At 33.7% G+C, this 23041-nt stretch overlaps 1 protein-coding gene across 6 annotated transcripts in view; it reads right to left on the bottom strand.

The window, feature by feature from the left end:
- NEB (nebulin) overlaps positions 1-23041 on the bottom strand; it is a 206663-nt gene that overhangs the window by 1694 nt on the left and 181928 nt on the right. Inside the window, exons 146-164 of one of the 6 annotated variants that reach the window (XM_031960690.1) lie at positions 22905-23009; positions 20039-20143; positions 18747-18851; positions 17618-17710; positions 16533-16625; positions 14633-14725; positions 14069-14161; positions 12701-12793; positions 10988-11080; positions 9801-9893; positions 9233-9325; positions 7589-7681; positions 7169-7261; positions 6745-6837; positions 5230-5337; positions 4945-5128; positions 3519-3611; positions 2786-2929; positions 2023-2129 (exon numbers count right to left, since the gene is read on the bottom strand). In XM_031960690.1, coding sequence (XP_031816550.1) covers positions 2023-2129; positions 2786-2929; positions 3519-3611; positions 4945-5128; positions 5230-5337; positions 6745-6837; positions 7169-7261; positions 7589-7681; positions 9233-9325; positions 9801-9893; positions 10988-11080; positions 12701-12793; positions 14069-14161; positions 14633-14725; positions 16533-16625; positions 17618-17710; positions 18747-18851; positions 20039-20143; positions 22905-23009 — 1974 coding nt within the window. Of the gene's footprint in view, positions 1-2022; positions 2130-2785; positions 2930-3518; positions 3612-4944; positions 5129-5229; positions 5338-6744; positions 6838-7168; positions 7262-7588; positions 7682-9232; positions 9326-9800; positions 9894-10987; positions 11081-12700; positions 12794-13758; positions 14162-14632; positions 14726-16532; positions 16626-17617; positions 17711-18746; positions 18852-20038; positions 20144-22904; positions 23010-23041 lie in introns of those variants that run through there. The other 5 variants (XM_031960684.1, XM_031960685.1, XM_031960686.1 and 2 more) reach the window with 5 other exon arrangements.

Here is a 23041-nt window from a genome sequence, read left to right as displayed (position 1 = left end):
GTGCTAATGATTTTTTCATCGTTAGCCTAAATTTTTAAGTCATTTCATACTGACTAAATGATCATTCATGGACTAAAGAAATATTTATTGAGCCCCTTCAATGTTTAATGAATGAATAGAAAAAATTTATTAAGCCATATGCCATATATGTTAGGTCTTGGGCTAAATATTTAGGGAATAAGTTTTCAAAAAGCATCACAGTCCCTGCCCTTGAGTTTATATTCTAATATATGTGGAACTGGAGACAGGTTCCAAAGAAATAATATTTTTAGAGTCATCAGTGTTCAGTACCCCAAACTAAAATCAACACTTGAATTGTTATACATGAAATAACCATATCTGTCCCATCTAAAGGCAACACACCTCCCTCCAGGTGGTCTATAATCTCTAATCTAGATTCTATGTGATGGTAGGATTATTCTTTTCTACTGCAGAGGCAGATTTCAAAAATAAGTAGGGGAAGATTTCTTGGATTCTAAGAATAGAAAAAACTTTGATCTTGATTTGGGGCAGCAGGAGGAAGGGATTAAAAAAAGAATTGGGGGAAAAGATCAAGTGAGAACAAAACATCTTTATTAGCCTTTAGATTAGAGAAGCTAATTTAAACCTTGGAGTGCTAGTCCTTGCTGTTTCTGAAACAAATAGTGGTAGGTTTCCTTTTTAGTTGGCCTGCTAAAGTAGGGGAGTCCTTATGCTTAGCTTAGTCTCCCTAGGGTTGGGTTCTAAGTCAAGATTTTTTCATTTTTTGGAGGTGTCTGTCAGCCAAGCCCTTGATGGAATGATGGAAGGGCCTTGTGGGCAGATGAGATGGAAATTGAAAAGGAATGGGTTTGGAGAAGGGATGAAGAGGAGAGAATATCTGTTCAACCACTGTCAGAGGCAACAGAATATCCATCAGAGAGAGAAAGCCCATAAAATATTCCTTTCCCAAAATTTATTTCTTGCCCCATTGTGTATCCCAGATTTTATATGATCTGGATGGGATGTTTCTAAGGCAGTGATGTGCCAGATATGGCCAAAGAATATGAATTGCAAAATAATGATTAACTTCACCACTTTATAAAATACTCTATTTTCAGAGAAAACAAATTTCTCCCAAATAAATATTTGGTAATACAATAATATTTTTAGTATTGCTTATGAGTTTGTCTCTTTTTAAAAGATACTTTGCCTTCCTCTGCCCTCACCCTTTTCAAACTTCCCTTTTTTTGGGTGAGGGTGAGTATTCTCTCATTAGAATGTGAACTCTTTAAGAATTGGAATTGTCTTTCTACTTGTATTTTTAGTCCGAGTATTTGACTGTATCTGCCACAGAAAGCACCTAAATTCTTTTTGACCTACTAAAACATTTTAATGATTGTATTCTATATTCAGGAGCTGCCTATTTCAGACAACACAATATATCTCTCTACTTATATCCATATGCACTATATGTTACATATTATACATCCATACATATGTTCTCATTTAACTAAGGAGCCTACAAAACATGAGATTTAAGTTTGCTAAAGGAAGGATTTTTTGCCATTAGTGTAATGGACATTGGTGACTGAGAGGGTTCATTCTCCATGTAATGGGCTGAAACTGAGCAGATGCACTTGGACAGCCAAGCACTTAAGGCTAATTACCTATTAGACAAAACTCTATTAGCATATTCTTGGGAAATGGCCCACCCCACTATTCTGTGCTGGCTCAATCTTTTAGTGTATACAGAAAATTGTAGGAGAGATTAGAGGGTGGAGTAAGACAAGCCAGAGTGACTTCTGGCCGGGAGAGGAAGAGATTCCTGTGTCAATTCCTCTCACTTCAGCAAAGAATAAAGAACAAGGACTTTTGCTTATCCTGACTCCGGCTGATTCTAAGGTATCCAGGGTGCTAACTCGGTCTTCATAATTCTCTAGGGGAAAAATACTTGTTACAGTTTCTCATCTTAGAATTCTATGATTATTATTTTTTTTTTAATAAAAGTCAACAACTGAGATTTTGGAGAAGAGTGATTTTCAAACACTACTGTTCACTTACTCCAGCAGTAGAAGGGTGGGATGGGATAGAAGATACTGTTGTCTGCTGGGTAGCAACAGAAGATGACCTTTGCTGTGGAAGCTCTGTAGTTTTTGCATGTTTGTAAGCTGCAAAAAAAAAAAAAAAAAAAAAAAAAAAAAAAAGAAATAATTAATCCTGGCAGGGAAAAGTTGGTCACAAACCACTGACTTTGTTCTTCCAACAGCTGAATTTCCTTTCCAAAACATGGACCACCTTGCCCTTTCTATTGTCTGGCAAAGCTAAAATCTTGAGAAAGGAATAAAAATCTAAGCTCTTTCTGCTAAGAAACAAAGAAACAAAACCACAACATAAATGAACTTTTCACTTATTCTAAACTCATTATTCAACTCACTGTTGGCTTCATTTCCTGAGTCAGGATTTCTCAGCTCAACTATTTTCAGTTGGCTTTCAATAAACCATCCTGAACCTATCTTTCAATCTGAAAAGAAATACATTTTAGAGTTTACCATTCATGGGTCTTTGGAAATGTGCATGTTCAATATTAATGGAAATAAATTCTAGATTTTATTACACACAGGGCTTTGTATGTTCTTCCTGGACCTCTTATTCAATAAGAAAAATAAATTCTATGCCTTATCATATGCTCATGGGAAATAGAACAGAGACCAATTAATTTTAAAGAATTATATAATTATTTACCAAATATTTATAACTATAAGTTATATTTACCAAATGTTTTCTGTATCTACTTGACAAGCTTCATGTAATCCTGTTATACTACCTGATGAGGTTGCTGAGAAGAAGACTCCTCCATTGCTGTAATGGGAAAGGTGGTGTTCTGAATGCTCTGATTTCTCATCTCCACCACTGATGCTCAATGCACTGGCAGATCGAGAGGCATCACGGCTCCTCCTTTGGGCTTGCACTAAAGTGAGTGAGAAGCAGGATGGAAAAAGTGATGAAAGTGATTTTAAGGAATATATATATAATTTATACTAAAAACAAATAGTAACTTCAGTCTAAATGCAATAACTTAGATCAACCGTGATTGACTGTGTTGTCTTATTCCAAATTTAAATAGATGTAAGAAATATTAACTATTTTCTCAATTTGGTAGATATAGTCCCCCTTTTAAAACTATTCTTTGTTTTTGTTCTTTTGTTCTTTACTATTTAATGGGCAGAAGGATTAGTAGCATAAGTGTAGGCACAAAAATAAGAAGGGAAAGAACCAAAATGATAGTATTTAGTTTATAAGTAATTTATATATATATTAGACCAAAAATGATCTGAATATATTTAATCAGTTTGAATCAAATATAGGAAGTGCTTTTGGCTTCTGTATCCATTTTATGATAGGAAAGTGGAAAATTTGGGGAAAGCAGTTTCAGAACCTAAAAATAAAATATTATTCTTATAACAGAAATCTGGCAAGTTGTATACTCTGTGAGACATACACGATACGATAATTTGCCTGATTGTTTTGTTGTCAAACAATTTCAAAGAATTACTTACCATTAACCATGTGTAAGCTTCGGGACTGGATATTGTCTTCTGCTGGGTCGTAGTCAAAAACTGAGCCAGGATTGGTGCGCCAAACCCGTAAGCCTTTTAGTGAAGCAAATTATAACTTAAGGACTCTATGAGACTGTTCCAATTCCATTCCTCCAAATCCCTGCCTAAAAGACTCTAGTTTCTTTCAGTTCAACCATCAATTTTTAAAAATTTGTATTTATTTAATTTATAGAATAAAATAAGCATTTTCATAACATAACATTTTCATAACATTTGTTTAATAAAAAAGATTATTGCACATGAAACTGCAAATCTATTATGTACCTTTTGCTATTCCCTTTAAATATACAAGAAAGTTATCATGTAAATTTTTTTTTCTTCCATCTCTTCAGAGAAACAGAAACACATAGACAGAATGGATTAAAAAATCAGAATTTAACCAATTTTTACATAAGGTTTTTCCTTATTTCTCCAGTTCTTAGTCATTGACTGAGATCATATTTGAACATTACTTAGCTCCCTGGTCAGCACAAAATAGATGCCTAATATGCTTATTCTTCCCAGCCCCCCCCTTAGTAAAGCTTCCCTAAAATTTATCTTCCATTTGTTTATTTTATATATCTTTTATGCACATGGTTCTCCTAATCAAATGTAAATAAACCCCTTGATTTTAAAGACTTTTTTTTTTCTCATTGCATTCTCCTAAAATAGTAGGCACTTAATAAATGCTTGTTAATTGATGGATGGGGAAAAAAACAAAAACAAACTATTTCATTCACAAAAGGAAGATGGGAATATAGAAGCAAGGTATGTTGGGAAGAACATAGCCCTTGGTGTCAAAATTGGAACCGAGTCCTGGCTCAATCACTTACTGTGTCAGAATTAAGTAGTAGAGGAATAATGTGCTAAGGAGCTAGTCCAGAACACAGTAAGTCATTAAGAAATGTTTATTAACTGACTGCCTCAATTTCCTCCTCTGTAAAATAGGGATAACAATAGCACCTGCTTCCCAGGGTTTTTGGTAGGATTAAATTAGGTAATATTTGTAAAGTTCTTCACAAACCTTAAATCCTATGCCATTGCTAAACATTATTATTATTCATTACATGCCTTTTTTTTGTCATATGTTATTACAGGATGCTAGTCACCAAGATAACTTCAGTCATAATCAAGATTATTCTCAGGGATTTGTTAACCTCCCATTTAGAACTTTGGCCTTTATATTTTCTCAGCTGATTTTCTGGTTGACAACTTTCAGATTTGCCAGCATTTAATTCTTTGCCTTTGGGCCTGATGTAAATAATCTAAAAAAAGTATTAGGTAAGGAATTTAAAGAATTAAGATCTAATATCACCTATATCACTCAGTCCACCTGTCAAATGAAGGAGGCAGGTCTGTGGTTCCTTTCCATTCCTATGCTTTTTACCTGTTATGGTCTCTTGATCCTGATCAGTCCGTTTTCTCTCCATTTCCACCACCTTTCTCTGAATACCCCTGTAGTTAATGTCGCTGAAGTCTTGTGTGTTCTTTTTCACTCGTTCGGTAATGGGGTCAGTCACCACTGGAGTGAAGCAACCCTTATGCTTTTCAAAGTCCTCATGGTACTTCACCTGATATTTAATTAAGGCAAAAGATGATGTAAGCTGATCGTGTCCCATATTAGATATTAGAACAGGCAATTGAGCCTGCCAGCAACAGCTACATCACTCACCGTTGAGATGTGGCGCTGGGTCTCTCGCACCCGTCTCATTTCTGGGGTGTCTAAGACATAGGCAGCTTTGCCTTGAACTTGTTTCCGGAAACTATCAGAATATAGAACCTAACAAAGAGAAAGGGAGTGAGTTGTGTTCACAATGGCATGATGTCTGTGAGACCTAAAACCTTTCTCATGGATGCCAGATGCTGGAAGGAGCTAAATGGGGGAACCCTGACCAACAACAAAGATTGCTGGCAAGGATTAGAACATGGGGAGAACTCACCTCTCTGTTTATTCTTAGAGTGAGAAGACTAACTTTGGTTTTGAAAAATATATGGATTAGAGGAAAGAGAAATTTTGGGGAATCTGAGGGGAAAAAAGTTAAAATTAATGTGAGCATAATAGTTGGTCCAGCTTATAATTTTCTCTCACTTGAAAATTTAAATGTGTATTTGCCTACATGAATTATATATATTTTTTCATATATCATTTGAAAGTCACAGTCATACTTTGAAAGATGCTGTGAAAATCATAGTATTTTTGTACATAGAGGGAACATAGGGGAACTATGGTTCGGTGATTTATTCAGGGTCATAGTAAACTGTGGGAGCTCACCTTGAACAGCAACTTGGAATCTTATGACTCCAAATCCATTATACAACAGAATGTGCTAACCTCTTGAATTTACTAGGAATTGACCTTTCTATTAGTGACTCTAAGTCACTCTCTTTATAAGAAAAATATAATGGTTATTGATCTCAAGTACTCTTTGTATAAAAAAACTATGGAAAATGAAAGTCTCTTAGGGATTGTGTTAAGTCTGAAGAGTGATATAAAGATCTTCCTTTTCTTTCCAGGGAAGTGCTGAACCGTATATTGTCAAGAATGGTCAATTTGTTGGTTTGCTTTATTTAAATATATTTCTTCATTATAAGAATTTTCTTGGGGGATTACCACTGGGTAGTAACAATGTTGTATTTTTTCTAAAGCATCAATTATCATTTCCTTAAGAAGGATTTAAGAAATATTTAGCCATACTTTTTAGCCATATTTTTTCTCTTCTCAACATTTTGTTCCTGTGGGAGAAAGTTTTCATCTTATTTTACAATTAATATGTTAATGAAGAAATCCAAGTACCCTAGTTACTGAAAGACAAAATGAATCATGTGAGTAACATCAAAAAAAGTGCATTCCTTCAGAGTATTACTCATTTCACACCTTTATTTTAAACACAGAGGGACAGGTCAGAGATTTAGATTGTTAGGAAGTCAACTTGTGACAAGCAGTTATATAAGTGTGTCATCCCTTCTCCCTACAATAATACAATAGGGAGGTGAAGAAGAAAGAAAGCACTGGGAATTAAAATGTTATGTCTTAGTATGATCATTTTGAATCCATAAAAGCACAGAGGGAAGTTAGTTTTAGGGTGATTGTTTTAGGTTGAGAGCTAAAGAAGGTACACATTTTATAAAGTGTTAAAATGTTATCATCCAAGGAGTTACAATATTTTTTTTTTGTTCTAAAAAATACCGAGCTAATGTTTTCTTGGTTGCGCTTAGCTCTCTCCATCTCTGGAGTGACAGGTGTTGGGGTGGCCTTTCTCATGTTCTCTTTGTACAAAACCTATGGGATCCAAGAAAGCATCCAGATATCAGAAAGCAGACAACCATTTCTGAAACTCAGTGCTTAACTTGGGTTACTGTTCAGTATGATCACTGCAAAAAAAGAAAGCACCTTGAAAGAGGAAATTGTTAAAATGTTATTTCATAAAGCAAAAGATCTGCTTTAAAAGGAAAAGCAGGTTGTTGTTGTTTTTAATTGGGGAAAACAAGAAGGAAAGGAGATATGCAGAGAAAGTGTTTGGAAAACAGAATGAATTAGGTGCAGGAAAAAAAATCTGGCAGGCTCATTACTTTTAAATATATATGTATATATTTTTTATCTCTCAAAATACCGAGCTAACGTTCTCTTGATTGCGTTTGACTCTCTCCATCTCTGGAGTGACAGGTGTGGGGGTTGCCTTCCCCAGGCCCTCTTTGTATAATACCTATGGGATACAAAGATGTATGCATCCAAAAATCACTGAGGGCATTGAATTAATCCCACTTAGAAAAGTTACATGTTTTAATTCACTGCTGTGAGTGGAAACAGCTCTTTGGGAATAAGCTATTAAAAGTTAATGTAAAAAAAAAGTTAATGTACAAGTTAAAGGTACTATTGTAGTATTCAAAAATGATTTAGGGACAGCAGTAATTTTTGTGTGGGTATGTCTGGGAGAAAACCCAACAAAGCAATTTGGGATGGGTTAGGAGCAGACCAAACTGCAATGGTTATTTTGCAAATTATGAAGCACTTTTCTTTTTCAAGACAATACCGAGCTAATGTTTTCTTGATTGCGTTTGACTCTCTGCATCTCTGGAGTGACTGGGGTTGGGGTGGCTTTCCCCACATTTTCTTTGTACAAAACCTATAGGATATCGTGGAATGCAGAAACCCAAAAAGAAGAGAGAATTCATGTTACCAAATGATTCATACGAACTCACATAAACTGCTTTTTAGTGGACCAGAGTAGCAGAACATTTGGGACATAAGGAAGGTTAAGATGGAAAGCATATGTTAAGAAGTATCTAAGATGAGTTGCATTGTCCTAGAATATTGGGGTTCAATTCAATCTGCAAATACACAAGTCTTCCCTAGACAGGAAAGATTTTAAAAACCATGCATAATGATAGAGAACTGCCTTGCTCCCCAAGCGATTGAATGACCACAAGAGAACTTTTCTCCATTTTTCAATGAATCATAATCCTCACCCCTATCTCTTAGTGACTTTTCCACTGTTCTTCTAAGGTGCTATAAAGCCTGGCTTCCACTACTTTAGATAGAAGAAAAATTTTGAACTGAATTTTGAACCAAAATATAGCCTGACCTTAAAGTCAACTTGAAAAAAAATCAATAGACAAAAAATTGAGGAGGGAAAAAAATCCATCTTGCATTATTATATGCAATTATTATATTTTAACGTAAAATAAAGGGTTGTTTTCTTCTCTTTCTAGCTACCATTTCTTATATCCCTTTCTTCAATGTCTAAAATAAGAGCTTTTAATAAGACTGAAGGGCTTGAAGATCTTTAACAAAAGTATTTCCCCCTCTACTTGGAAAAACTGTTGGGATGAAAAACCTCAGGATTTCCCTCTTCCCAGTAGCCTGGGGGAAAAGAATGATTCTGACAAGGTCTTTGAGAAACTTATCACCATAAACTTTTTGAGGGCCACAAGAACTAATTTTTATATTATACTTGTCCTCTACACCTAAAGACCTGGTCTTTTCATCAAGAACAACAAAACCAGTTGCCAAAACAAGATATAGTTAAGAACCTGTATATCTAGATCTAAGAATGGGTCTAATGCTTAGATAAAAGTGTAAGACTAAACAAACATTTTGTTAGGATGTTACTCAGAAGAAAATCTTATTTTTATTTCTTTAGTCATCAGAGCCAAATTATTAACAATTTTATGTCATTGTCTCTATAGGAGAGGTATAAGCGTTATTAACCTCAAGTTCTCTTTGTATAAAATTGACAAGGCAAATGAAAAGCCAAAAGTTATGAGAAAAAATACCATAAGATATTCAACCTTAATATTTCTGAAATGCTCAGGTTAACTAGATTGTTGGTGGTGGTAGGTTTTTTCTTTTTTTTTTTTTTTGGTCTGTTTTTCCAGAATTTAAAAGCCCATTGAAACAAAGAGAACTTTGGAGTGGAGGGGAGGAAGGAAAGGTATAGGAAGAAGATATATAGTATATAGTATTTTATAGGAAAATTTATTTCCATAAGTAGGACTTCATATTAATGATTAAAACAATCTTATTTCAAAATGTTAAAGTTAAAAAAAAACCCAGCAACAAATAGGCTAACAAGTCACACAAACTTATTCATTTTTTTTTTCCTAAAAGCTAGAATTAATGTGAGTTATTTTTAATTTGTTAAAAACTTGGGGTTTTTTCTTTCTTTCCAAAGTACCGAGCTAATATTTTCTTGATTGTGTTTGACTCTCTCCATCTCTGGAGTGATGGGTAAGGGGGTTCCCTTGCCCAGGTTCTCTTTGTATAACACCTGCATGAGGAGAAAGCAACCAGAAAAGCAGGAATGAATAAGATTCCTTGGTTTGTAAGTTTTATGTATCAGTTCAGTTTTCTTGCAATGCCCAGGTATTGCATCTGTGTAAGGAGTAAGGAGGTTGATGAGGCTCTAATAAGTTTTAATTGAAAAGGTTACAGGGATATATGTTATTTTTTTTCCATTTTAAGAGCTCTAGAATAATAATAATGAGGATAATGAGGTTGTTAGAAATTTTTTATTATTATCTAAAAATGAAATGCCTCCCTCCTTTTCAACACTAACAACAACAAAAAGGTTTTTTTAAAGGGAAAAAAATGAGTCAGTAGCAATATTATGGTGAAGAACTTATTTTTTCTCTTCCTACGGGAATGATATTAAAAAGCTAAGGAAGGCAAGTACTTTTTAAAGCTGTTAAGAGCTAATTTTATTATGATGTTAAATGGCATCTTTTTTTTCCTTTGCAAAATACCGAGCTAAAGTTTTCTTGATTGTGTTTCACTCTCTCCATCTCTGGAGTGATGGGGATTGGGATTCCTGTCCCCAGATTTTCTTTGTACAACACCTGTATGACACAAAAAGGCATCCAGAGAAAAGCAGCAATCAATACAAACTTCCTCCATTTTTTCTGGGGTGGGGTTAGGGGGAGAGAAAGAAATCAGATTAATGGAAACTTCTCTGCCATTTGGAGCCCCTCAACTATTTCTTTGATGTAGTATAAAAACCAAAATACACAAAATGGAACAAAGCACTAAGAATGAAGAAAGGACTTTTGTTTTTGTCCTTGAGAGCAATCCAATCTGCAGTATCAAGTAAATTCATGAACATCAAAGTTTTTAGTTAGTATAATTTCAATCCTCCAGAACATTATAATAGGAAGATATGCTCAAAGAAAAAAAAAGATAAAATGTGAAGATGATTTTAAAATGGGAAATATCAATAATAAATCATACTAAGATATTTGGAGTAAATGGGCATGATGTATATCTACACATTATTTTACTTCATATTCTTGGGCAAATTTCTCTCAGTTTTTATTATTTTAAAAACAAAGTTGGAGTATTTAACTTTTGGTTAAAATAAGCATGTTAGGTACTTTTAAAAAAGTCAATCTAAATCAGATGTTCACGACAAATTTCTAAAACTTAATCTACAAAATACCATGAAAAGAATATATTTTGTAGGCTCAGGCTCCAATTCCTTATACAGATAGACAGAGAAAATGTTAGAATAAAAAGTAAAGCCAAAGGATGGAAGTGTCTCCAGAACAGAATTTTTTAGGAGCTTCAGGTTGAATTCAAGTTTCATTATCTATGTTTACCAAAGCAGAATAAAAGGAGGATCCCAGCCACTTAGACTGTTAAATAGCTGGCAGTTTAGTTTTTAAAATTTGAAATGAGGGCAATTAACATTTATTTTCTTAAGCAAGGAGAAGAGTTAAAGATTTCTTAAAGATTGCATCAAAATTTAACCAGAAAATAGCAAGTTAAAAGAAATCAGGTGAAAGGGCAATTTTTTAGTCAGGAGGAAAAGAGCTGTAAGAGATTTTATTGGGATAAGTTAATTAGATTAAAAAAACTAAGAATGGATACTTTTTAAACCATTAATTTAAAAAAGCAATAAAATACAAGGTTGTTTTTTTTTTTCTTTTTAAAATACCGAGCTAAAGTTTTCTTGATTGTGTTTGACTCTCTCCATCTCTGGAGTAATCGGGATTGGGGTTCCTGTCCCCATGTTCTCTTTGTACAACACCTGTGTAACATAAAGAATCCAGGAGTGGGAGGGAAGAAGAGGTAATAAATCAGTAGTACAAGTCTCTGGGCCATATATGGTTGGGAATCTAATTGACTTCATTTAAGGATTAGATTGAGAAAAGATACATCCTCACTCTCTCACTCTCTCTATTCAAGATCTAGGTCAGATCTCCATTACCTGATGGATTCAGCTTCTGAATCTTTATCATTGTATAGATTTTTTTTTTCTCAGAATGATTCAGGAAAAGTATGTGATTTCCAAAAAACCCCACAAAGATATCACAAAGTCAAATGGAAAATTTGTGGTTTGGAAAAATATTGGCATATATTCCCTGAGAATAAAAAGTAATAATTATTTTATGGATTGAATTGGTTATAGTTGGTGAAATAAACCAAAACACAAAGGAAAAGAAGGGGGATAGAGGGCAATTATGTGGTGAATTCAGAAATATTAAAATGTTTGAAATAATTTTTTTTTAACTCTTGGTAATAGCTAATGTTCCACTATAGATTATGTGAAAAAAAAATCTGTCCTTAACCACTAAGATCATTGGATCTTGAAATATGGTTTTTATAATAGTCTAACTAAGAGAAAGAAAACAAACACATTTGGAAAAGCTTAAGACATAATGGACAAAACAATTCAGAAAAGTTACATTAAACTACAATAAAAAATCAACAGCATTAACAATGGTTAGTAATAGAACAATGGAAAATGACATAATTAAAATGAGTTGGTTTTACTGAAGGTGGAAATTTTAGGGTGGAAAATCACATTAAAATTAGAGTTAAGCAAGAAATTTTATTCATTAACCATCCCTATTCCCACTTCACCCACCCTCCAATAAAAGATCCACTAATATTTTTCTCATCAATTTTTGATTCTGTCTCTGGAGCAATAGTTATAGGAATTCCTATAACCAATTTTCATTGGATTTTTTTTTTTAATGATGATAAAGAAAACAATAAATAAAATACCACAATTTAATCTTCTTTTTTGGACAAGTGAAAAGAAACTGGATTCTTTCTGTAAAAGGCTTATAGAACAGGATGATTAGCAAAGCAGAATGCTTTATCTTAAACATTAAATACTTTTAAAGAAAATGATAATGCAACTTTGTGCTCCAGAGACTCTGGTTAGTATTCTGTGGTCAGTCAACATTGACCATGATTATGATCAAGGTCAAGATTTACTGACATTCCTGTACAAGAACAAGTTAATTGTTTTCACATATTGATTTTCTTACCAGTTATAATCTAGAAACATAAAAGAAATATTAAAGTATTATTTTTAGAAATAAAAAATACCTTTACTTTAAAATTTCCAGAGGCAAACAGTAGAGAGGGAAGGAAAGGAGACAATTAAGAGGTCTAAGGAAGGATTATAGAAATTACAAAGTGGTGAGAACAAAAAGTGAGTAAAAGATCTTGAAAATCAGAGGGTTCAGATGGTGAAAGGAGTATTTTTTTCTTTTCTTTTTCTTTTTTTTTTTTTTTTTTGGTTAAGTTGATTACATGAAAGGACAAGGAATGGGAAGTTTTCATTTTTCAATGTTAAAAGGATTAAAAAAAAAAAGGATTTTAATATGGTTAAGGGAACTTTTGTGCTCCCAAATACCGAGCTAAAGTTTTCTTGATTGTGTTTGACTCTCTCCATCTCAGGAGTGACCGGTAAGGGGGTTCCCTTGCCCAGGTTCTCTTTGTACAACACCTGTATGGCACAAAAAAGCATCAACAATCATGTCAGCACAGCGCCATGTGCAGGCTCAGAGCAGGCTTGTCTTCAAGGACTATCATTCAAGGGAAATTTGCGGTCATTCAAACAGATAAAACAAAAGTCCTCAACTGGGTTATTTTAAAGTTTCTCTTATTAATACTTTTAACCCTGCATACAGCAGTTTCTGGTATATATTTGCAGAGACAGTTTGTATAGCTACTAAGCTAAGGGCTTGACTTGTGCTTTAGTCAGCTGCTCTTAATAGACTTGATAGATTCTGAGTTTAGAATCAAAAATGTGAGAGCTAGAAAGGGCTTAAAGATCATCTAGTCCATCTCCTTATTTTCAAATGATGAAAAACAAATAAAATGACTTGCACAAGATCACATAAATAATAAGTGGCAAAATTAAACTTGAATCAAGGCCTTCTGGCTTCTAGTCAAGTGTTCTTTCCACTATGCTTGTTTGCCTTTAATTGTTTAGAAAACAGATGACAAATTACTAAGAGGTAGAAACAATATTATGAAATAGGCAGGCAGACATCAATATTTGTTACATAATTATGTGCCAGGAGCACTAGATAACACTAAGATTGGCTGGGAGGGAACATTTTAAGACATAAATTACAATCTATTTCCTGGTTAAGAATAGAGAAAATGGGGGAAGAGGGGGAAAAATCAAGAAATATTAGCCACATTTTTGGTAGACCTCAAAGTGTTCCAAAGAAAGTATCTTGTAATACATGGTTGTGGTAGCCATTCTATATAAATGACTAAAACCTGTAGATATACATTTCTGAATGAAGTGTTCTGAATAATGATTGGGAATCATATTATCCCAAAAGGACCTGTGAAACACAAGGAAAGCATCTGACAAAGTGACAAAGAATACAAGTAAAATTCTAATTTTTCTTTCCTAACAGAAATATTAGATTTTTAGACTTACACAACACAAGTAAACACCATGTTAGAAACATCTACTGTTATTTATAAGAAAACAGAAAAGATTACAGAATATGTTGTTTTTAGGGCACTGATAAATACACATATATAGATATATATGATAGGGTAGTCATGGTTAAAATTTCACATCAGAACTGGATAATGTATATATATTAAAGTAGATTTGGGTTGAAAACCAAAGTATTAATTGGTAAAATTTCCTCCATGTTTTTGTGTCTAGTTGTTTTATAGGGAGAAGATACTTTTCAAGGGTTAAGATTATTTTTAGTATGATATTAAGGGAACTTTTTACCCCCCTAAGAAATACCGAGCTAACGTTCTCTTGATTGCGTTTGACTCTCTCCATCTCTGGAGTAATAGGTGTTGGGGTTCCAGTCCCCAAATTTTCTTTGTACAACACCTGTGAGATATAAGACAGCACGCAAATAAACCCACTCAACACAGGCACAATAATTCAGGATGTGAGGAAAATAGGAGTGGGAAGGAAAAAGGATTTTGTTTTTGTTTTAGTTGATTGGATTTAGTAAGAGTGTATAGCTTTTTTGCATTTTATTCCACACATTATGAAGATAAATTCTATAGTGGTAATTATTGTTTGGATTATAAATGTTGTGAGACAAATGAGTTACTTGATGTAAGCAATCGTGAGGAATTCCATGTTAATTTAACTAAGATTTTTCACACTTGTCAGTCACCACAGGGTTAAGGCTCAGGTGGGGGAAATGAATCACAAGATCTCATATACGCGATTTGGGTCAGACGGTGATACACACAAAGCATCATGGTTAAGCTGTTACTTTTTTTTTTTTTTTAGGATGAGTTATGATGGTAAATTTTTAAGAGGGTTTGAATTTTTTGTGTTTACAAATACCGAGCTAAAGTTCTCTTGATTGCGTTTGACTCTCTCCATCTCTGGAGTGATAGTAGTTGGGATGCCTGTACCCAAGTTCTCTTTGTACATAACCTGTAGAATATAAGGAGGACACCCAAGATGATGGTAAGATCATTAGCCCTTAAAAATCATTAAGGCAGTATGGATATTTAGGAAGGAAATTAATTTGCAAAAACATTCTATCATTCAAATATGTTTAGACTGGATAAAAATTATTCATTAAAATTATTTTTCTCTCAACAATGAACCTTAATTTTACCATCTCAGAGAAAAAAAACCATATATTCATTGGCTATTGTCAATATTCAGTGAAAAACTTCACCCATGGAGAAGGAAATCAATTCATTGTGTATATTGTCACTTATAGGTCACTGCCAGCTACCACCACAACCAAAATTTTCCATTAAAAAAAAAAAAGGAAACTTATTTTATTTAAGCAATATTTAACATGGCTTAAATTTACTTTTTTCACTATGCAATCTAAATAGGGTGAACAATAATGAAATTGACTTTTTGGAGTTCTTAATACTAATAGATTGTCTACTATAAACTTAGTCTATAATCTGGGAGCAAGGGAAATTATGAACCTCTGTGGAGAAAAACTGTCAAAGATCAAGCTTACTCTATTCATATTCCAGTGAAGGGGGTGAGGAGAATTGATTTTTTAAAAATTTTGGGGGCCTGTAAATTTGTGAATTCTCCATTGTTCTGCTATTTTATTAACCCAGATCTGTTTTCCTCTAGCTATAATCATTAACCCTTTGAGAACCTAAAGAATTCAATATGTTTATTCTAGAACTATCAGGTACTTAAATGTTCACTTTTTTTTCACCCATGCTGGAGATAAAGACAGAGAAAAACTCTGGTACGTTGGCCCCAAAATTTCCAGTATATAATCTATATCAGATTGCTTTCTGTCTTGAGGAAGGGAGAAAAAAGTTGGAACTCAAAATTTCACAAAAATGAATGTTGAAAACTATCTTTAGATGTAATTGAAAAATAAAATACTATTGAATTTTTTAAAAAATGTCCAGAGACAAAGTGGCACAGTGAAAATGGTACTGAATTTAAGATTGGAACACTAGGATTTTAATCCCTATTGTATACTACATATTTTATTTGCAATTGAGTAACTCATTTCACTTTTCTGACTATTAGTTTCCTCACCTTTAAAATGGGGATAGTAGCAATTATATATCCAATATCATATACTTATTCTGAAGGACTTTTTAATGACAAAGTATTATACAAATTGGGGTTATTAGATTAAAGAATATTAAACTTGGAAGGGGTTTTAGATACTTATTGACTCTAATGCTTTCATTGTCCAGATGAGGAAACTAAGTCCTAGAGAAATAAACTTCCTTGCTTGAGGTCACACATACATGGGATAGTCAACTTAAAAAAATGGAATCAATATGTGTGATAATAGCCTAGATGCTAGAACCAAAAGCACGACTTCCATTAAATATTAGAGACTTCCTTGTGTAGCCACTGGATAACATAATAAAATCATCATCATAACTCACAAAACTCATTTTCATAACTTTATGAGTTAGGTAATATTATTCCCATTTTCTTCCCATTATATTTCCCATGTTTCCCAGGAAAGTGAAACTCAGAAAGCTTAAGTGACTTAACAAAAGTTATACACCTTGCGTGTGTCAAAGCCAGGATTGAGATAAAGGGTTATTCTGGCTCTAGGGCTAGCATTTCCTCCTTTACTAACTCTAGATAATGGTTTTTTGTCTGACTGACTTCCAACTTAAGGTGTACTTGTACCCCTAAGGAAGGTAATCTTTAGTGATGAAGGATATAGACTGCCTGGTGATAAAAAGAGGCAATTATATAAACAAGTATAGAAAGTATAAGCCACTACCGAGCTTATGTGCTTTTGCGTCTCCTTGACACGTTTCACTTCAGGAAGGTCAGGAATTGGAGTTCCTTGTCCAATACTTTCCTTGTATTTCACCTGTAGTAACACAAATAGGAAATAAATGACAATACATATCAGTTGCATGTATTCTATCCAAGACTGGTTTCTGGCAAAGATTACAGAAGTTTATTTAATCCAATTAATTCAAGCTTGACACTTCTAAATTTATAGGATCTTTAAGCTGGTAGGAATCTTAAAGATCATATAGCATCTACCACCCACTTCTAACTCCTTTTTTTGTGATGTAATAAATACAGATTCACTGAGCTTAAAAGGAACTTTCAGAGATGACTGAATCCATCTACCTATCTAATCACAGGATTATATCTAAATTATTCACATTAAACATGCATTCCTCTTTAAAAAAAAAAAAAGATATGCAGTAAAGAAAATCCTTCAACTTTCTTTTGAGCTCACAGAATATTATCCAGCATCTCTTCGCAAATCCTCACTATAACATCAGTAATAATGTCTGCCTAGACTCTGCTTAAAGAGAGGAAACCCATTATGTGCCTTCTTTAAGATGTCCATTCAACTTTTTGGTAACTCATTGCCAGAATTATCTTTTTTCTAAAAACTTTTACAATCTTAAACATTTATAAAAAACTTTGCTTTAAGCAAACAAGCAAGAGTTTAATTACATTGTGAATATGAATTCTGCCAATTGGGTCAGTGACTAGTGGTAACTATTATACAAATCTCATATTATGAGTCATAGATTATAGGAGTTAGATCTTGGAATGGCAGAGTGTCCTTTAAAATGACAAAATCCCTCATTGGTTTTGATTGCCTGGTGAAGGGTGTCAATGTTCATCTGAAAGTGCAAGTCCTTCAGAGATCAATGTCTCTCCTTGGGGAAGTAGTAGTACATATCTAGACCCATTGGAGAGGCCCCAGCCCAACAAATTCTCATATTATTTCTTTTCCAACTGTGTTGTTTCAGTTTGCATCATTTATGAGTGCTGTTAATGGAGATATTGGTATAAAAAATTAAAAAGAGGTGAGAGTTTAAAATCCACAATCTTTACCGAGCTAATGTGATCCTGTGTCTGTTTGACTCTCATCATCTCAGGAGTCTGTCCAATAGCTGTTCCAGGAGAGATGTCTTCTTTATATAAAACCTAGTTGTTCAGAATAAGAACAGCATTACCACAAAAGAAATGGAATCTCACCTTGTCCTGGAGAATGATTAGGATAAAAAAGGTTTCTATGAAGGCTAGAGAATTTTCTTTGACCTGTTCAGTCTCAGCACAGAGCAACATTATTAGAATATCTACACTGGTAGTGAATTTTGTTATTTCTCAGTCACTCAAAAAATTGCCAAGCATTTACTACATGGGAGGAGTCATGCTAAGCTCTGAGGATAAAGACAAAAATGAAATTACCCCTACCCTCAAGAATTCTACATTCTGTTGAATGAATGGAGGAATGAAAAAACATTTATTACATGGTTGCTATTTGCATAGCACTGTGCTAAGGGGTAGAGATAACAAAAGAATACAAGCTACTTTGTGCTCATAAGAGCAGGATTTCTAATGAGGAAGAGAATACTTACAGTTGGGAACACATTCAAAATGAATATAAAGTAATTTGGGGAAGGGTAGCTTAACCATTACTGGAGTGGGGAGGAGTATCCAGGAAAGGCATTCACTCTAGTCAACCTTAAAAGCTTTTAAGGCAATTTCTTCCCCAGACTATGCTACCTGGTTAGTACAGGTCTGAACAATACTGAACTTCATTCCCCACATGGAACATAAAATCCACTCTGAGAGACGCAAATGAATCTAGGACAGATGCAACATGTCCTTTAAAAGGGACTTTTGGAGGCCAAGGACATTAACAATACACAACATCAAAGAATATTTCAACTGATTGACCACAAAACAAAACAGAGATCACAGGGTTACTGCTTTGGGATTTAAAAGAAGAAAAATTATTTGGTTAGCATTTCTCACTTAATGACTTCAGATGTTCTTTGATGGAACTTGCTTAAGTAAGAGAGTTGGTTATCCTACTAGCGATTACTGGTATCAGCTACAGTAGTAATGGTTAATTTTTGAAACATTAGGAAGTTAGCATCACTACAGATGAGCTTTCCTAAAAAATAGGTTGGAATTACTTAGGTTAGCATTGAAATGGAAAACAAAATAAGTATACCGAGCTGAAATTCTTTTGATTTTCTTTAACACGCAGTATTTCTGGCGTGTCTTGTACAACTGTAATTTTTCCTTTAGCGTTTTTATGATCACTCTGGTATTGAAGCTATAAAAAAGAGTAAATAAACACCTAGTTATTATTTGAGTATCCTTATATAGGTCTGGATCTGGGACTTTTCCAAAGTGTAACAAACAAACCAAATCTTAGCGAAATCCTATGTACCTGGAAAATGTCTGAGAAACACTGATCTTAACACAAAATAAAAAAGTTCTTTCATGAGAATTTCTAGGAGCAAATTTATTGTCAGATTTTGGTTTAATGTTGAAGACTGAAGGGAAGAGAAACACAAAGACTCAACACAAAACCAATTGTTGCTTGGAGCTAAATCTTAGACTTGCTTGACAAAGACAGATCATCATTGACACAGGATGGTGAACATTTATATTTGAAGAAATATAAATCATAAGAGAAGGGAACATTTCAAATTTCCACTTGACCTTTATTTTTGGCATTTGTGATAATCCCCAATCTAGAAAATGATCCTAAACATGAGTCTTCATTTTCCAGGGAAGGAATAAGAAGAGAAAATTGGTCATTGGACTGATTCCCAGCAGCAGGAGAGTAATTCTAAGATGCCCATTTGGGCCCTAACCTTAAATATGGTGTTGGTACCATACTTTAAAAAATAAATTATTTTTTATAATTATGAACTTAGTGTAGTGATTAAATGCTTCTTTGGGCTTGTATGTAACAGGTTAGAAATTCCAACATAAGTGAGCCATTAACTAACTGATGTAAAGAACTGCTATGATTTTGACTAGAGCTGCATTTTATCATTTCTCTTGTTACCTTAGGCTGTTGGTTACTTTGTGTTGACTTTGTCCCTGGTGAAACATTCTAAGTAAAACAATTTTCACTTAAAATTTGAGCTTAACATTAACAAACATAAACATTTCAGTAAACAAAGAACAGAAAAGAGAATTACATATGAAACTATGAGTATACTATTTACAGTTTTTTAAGAATATATGTGGACTTTAAAAATGTGCATTATTAAGTAGGATAGTAAGAAAATTTTCTTGCTTTATATGTTCCCTTCTGTAAGGGAATTTTCTTCAGTGTAATTTTCTAAAGTTTTGTAGATGTGCTTTTCTTCCTTTTTTGTGTCCCTATCACTACCCAATATGACTCCTCCCTTTTGTTCCTCCACCCCCATAGTGGCCTTCCCTTCCATTTCAAAGACAGGAAATAGAATCAAACTAAAAATGACTTTGAATAAATTAAACACATACAAGACTGAAGTTCTTCTGGTTCTCCCGGACTCTCTGGATCTCTGGAGTCTCCAGCACTGTCTCATAGTAGGACATGCATCTTTCTGCATCTTCTTTGTACTTTTTCTGGAAACACATTCAAAGAGGATAAGAGAGTGAGCAACAGAGCTATGTGATATAATGTTGGTGCTTAGAGCACAGAATCTTAAGATGGTTGACATGGAGGGTTCATGGGATCATATACTTTAGAGTTAGAAGGGATCATAGAGTTCCTCTAATCCAACACCCTTATTTTACAGATGATGAAACTGAGGCCCAGAGAAGTAAATGATTAGCCTAAAAAATCACACAGGTAGTTAAATGTCAGAGCCAGGATTCAGATTCTGGTTGACTCCATTGCTCTACTCTTGGATCTTGGGTCTCTTTTTTCCTTATTATTTATAGAAGTAGGTGGGTCTTCAAACTCAGACTCTCACAACAAGCAGAGCATATGTCTTCATAAAATTGTTAAGATTAGGCAGTATACATATTGCTGTTTTTATTCTTCTGTATAGAGCTAAGGATGAGAGCTATCCAAAGGAGTGAGTCTTTGTATAGTCTTAGTTTTTATTCACTGGAAGACTGGCCACAAAGAGGGATCCACAGTGGTCCATTGATCCATTTGGGTCCACAACATTTGAGTACCTCTAAATCTAGTAGCTGTATGTGAAATATGTATTTAATACATATTAAATATGTATTAATTTACATTAATATTAAAATACATACAAAAATGATGTATTTAATTGCTAAACTATTACACATAGTAACAAGATGGGGAGAAGGCAAGGAGACCACCAAGTGATAGAGAAAGGAATTGTTTAGTTTGATATCTTTCTGGTCCTAATTTAGCTCCACCAAATTTCTGTGATGGTTATAAGGAAGGAGGATCACTACTAAGAATTTATTTTCTTTCTTTGGAGAAAACAATACCCCTATATATGTTTTATAAGTTATACTATAAAAATGGAAAGTTGCATGTGTTATCAGTCCTAATGGTTGTTATACTGGTGTTGTTTGAATATTTTCTTTTTAAGGCAAAAAGGGATGGATTTTTAAGGGGTGAGTGGGTGATAGATAGTTTAAAGAAGTGATTATTATATCACAATAAAATATATTAATAAAACAGTAACAAAGAATTTATACTAATAAAATTATGTTGTGTTATATTACAGTTTAAGTTTAAAGTTGTTTATGAGAGTTACTATTTGATATATATCTCAAGGAGGCCAAAGATGGATTTCTGATTCTCATGTATAAGAATTTTGTAGCAGCACCTTTTGTTGTAGTAAAGAATTTTGTGTGTGTGTGAGAGAGAGAGAGACAGAAAGAGAGGAAAAGAGAAAGAGAGGAAAAGAGAGAAAGACACAAACACAGAGAGGGAGAGAGACAGAGAGAGAGAGAGAGAGAGAGAGAGAGAGAGAGAGAGAGAGAGAGAGAGAGAGAGAGAGAGAGAGAGAAATAAGCTATCTACTGTGGAATGGATAAACAAATTGTGATATAAGAATATAATGGGAAAATACTGTGCCAAAGGAAAGGGGTTTAGATTCCAAGAAACATGGAAAGTCTTATACAAACTTATGGAGAGTGAAACAAAACCAGAAGAATAATTTACATCATAACAACAATGATATATAGAAAAAAAACTTTTCACAACCTCAGAACTCTGAGTTGTGAACAACAGTGATTTCAAAAATATGACAAGAACAATAGCTAGCATTTACACTTTAAGGTTTGTTATCTCTTTTGATCCTTCAATCTTGTGAAGTAGATGGCATTATTATCCCCCTTTTATTGAGGAGAAAACTGAGTCTAAGAGAGATTAAATGACTTGCCTGCACATCCTGTAAAGTCTGAAGTGGGATTTGAATTCAGGTCTTTCTGATTCCAGCTCCAACACTCTACCATTTTGTCTAGCTGACTGATGATGAAATATACCCTCAATCTCTTAATACAAAGGAACTGGACTAAAAATAATATGTACATTTTCCAACATGACACTGCATTGATACATTTTGTTTCTTTCTGTGTATTTAATACAAGAGAGGGTTTCTACTTGGAGAGATAGATGGAAGTGACAGGAGTAGTTTAGTGGGAAGTGAAAGAGATACAGAAAATAACACTACTAAAGTTTTTTTTTTTTTTTTTTTTTTTTAAGAATTTAGCTCCTTCAAAGATAATCATAGAAAGGTCCCATCAGCAAGGAAACTCAGACTAGGCTTCTGTTAAGACTCTTAGACCTTAGGTGAAAAAATAAATAAATTACATCTTCCTTAGGGGTTGGGAGGTATTTGGCTAAAAACACACCAGCCCTGAAGTCAGGAGAACCTGAGTTCAAATCTGGCCTCAGACACTTAACACTTCCTAGCTGTGTGATTTTGGGCAAGTCACGTAACTCCAATTGCCTCAGCAAAAAAAAAAAAAAAAAAAAAAAATGTTATTAGAAAGCTAACTGCTCCTCTTTTAAGAACTGGTTTTTACACTGTTGTTGTTTTTTTTTTTTAAAGCAACTTTTATTTTTCTGAGAATTCCATTTCCTTTAACTAGTTTTGTAGGTTTTAACAATTATTATTGTTGTTATTGATAACAACAAAAAGAGTTGACACATATATTATGATTTAAAATGCTTTCCCAATGATTTAATCCATTCTGACAAAAGGAATTCTAAAGCTCAACTAAACTTACATTACATTATATTCCTTTCTTTTTCTTGTGTTACAAAACCTATGTATAAAACATATATTTTTTGGAATTGATGGAAGTGAATCAGGAAGATCTTTTTATTTTGTTTTATTTTCCTATCTGATCTGTATGGTATTACATTATAACTTTTTTCCAATGTCCTTACCTGGCTTGAAAGGTTCTTGACTTGCTGAGCATGAATGATCTCTGGAGTATCAACAACAGAAGTGAAATTGGCTTTTTCCATTTCTGCCAATTGCTTATATTTAATCTGAAAAAGAAAGAAAACTTGTAAGCATGTGC

The sequence above is a fragment of the Sarcophilus harrisii genome, chromosome 3 (genome assembly GCF_902635505.1).
Source record: "Sarcophilus harrisii chromosome 3, mSarHar1.11, whole genome shotgun sequence".
In the NCBI taxonomy this organism is placed as follows: Eukaryota; Metazoa; Chordata; class Mammalia; order Dasyuromorphia; family Dasyuridae; genus Sarcophilus; species Sarcophilus harrisii.
Note: the sequence above shows the minus strand (reverse complement) of the source record. Positions and strands in the feature narration are given on the sequence as shown.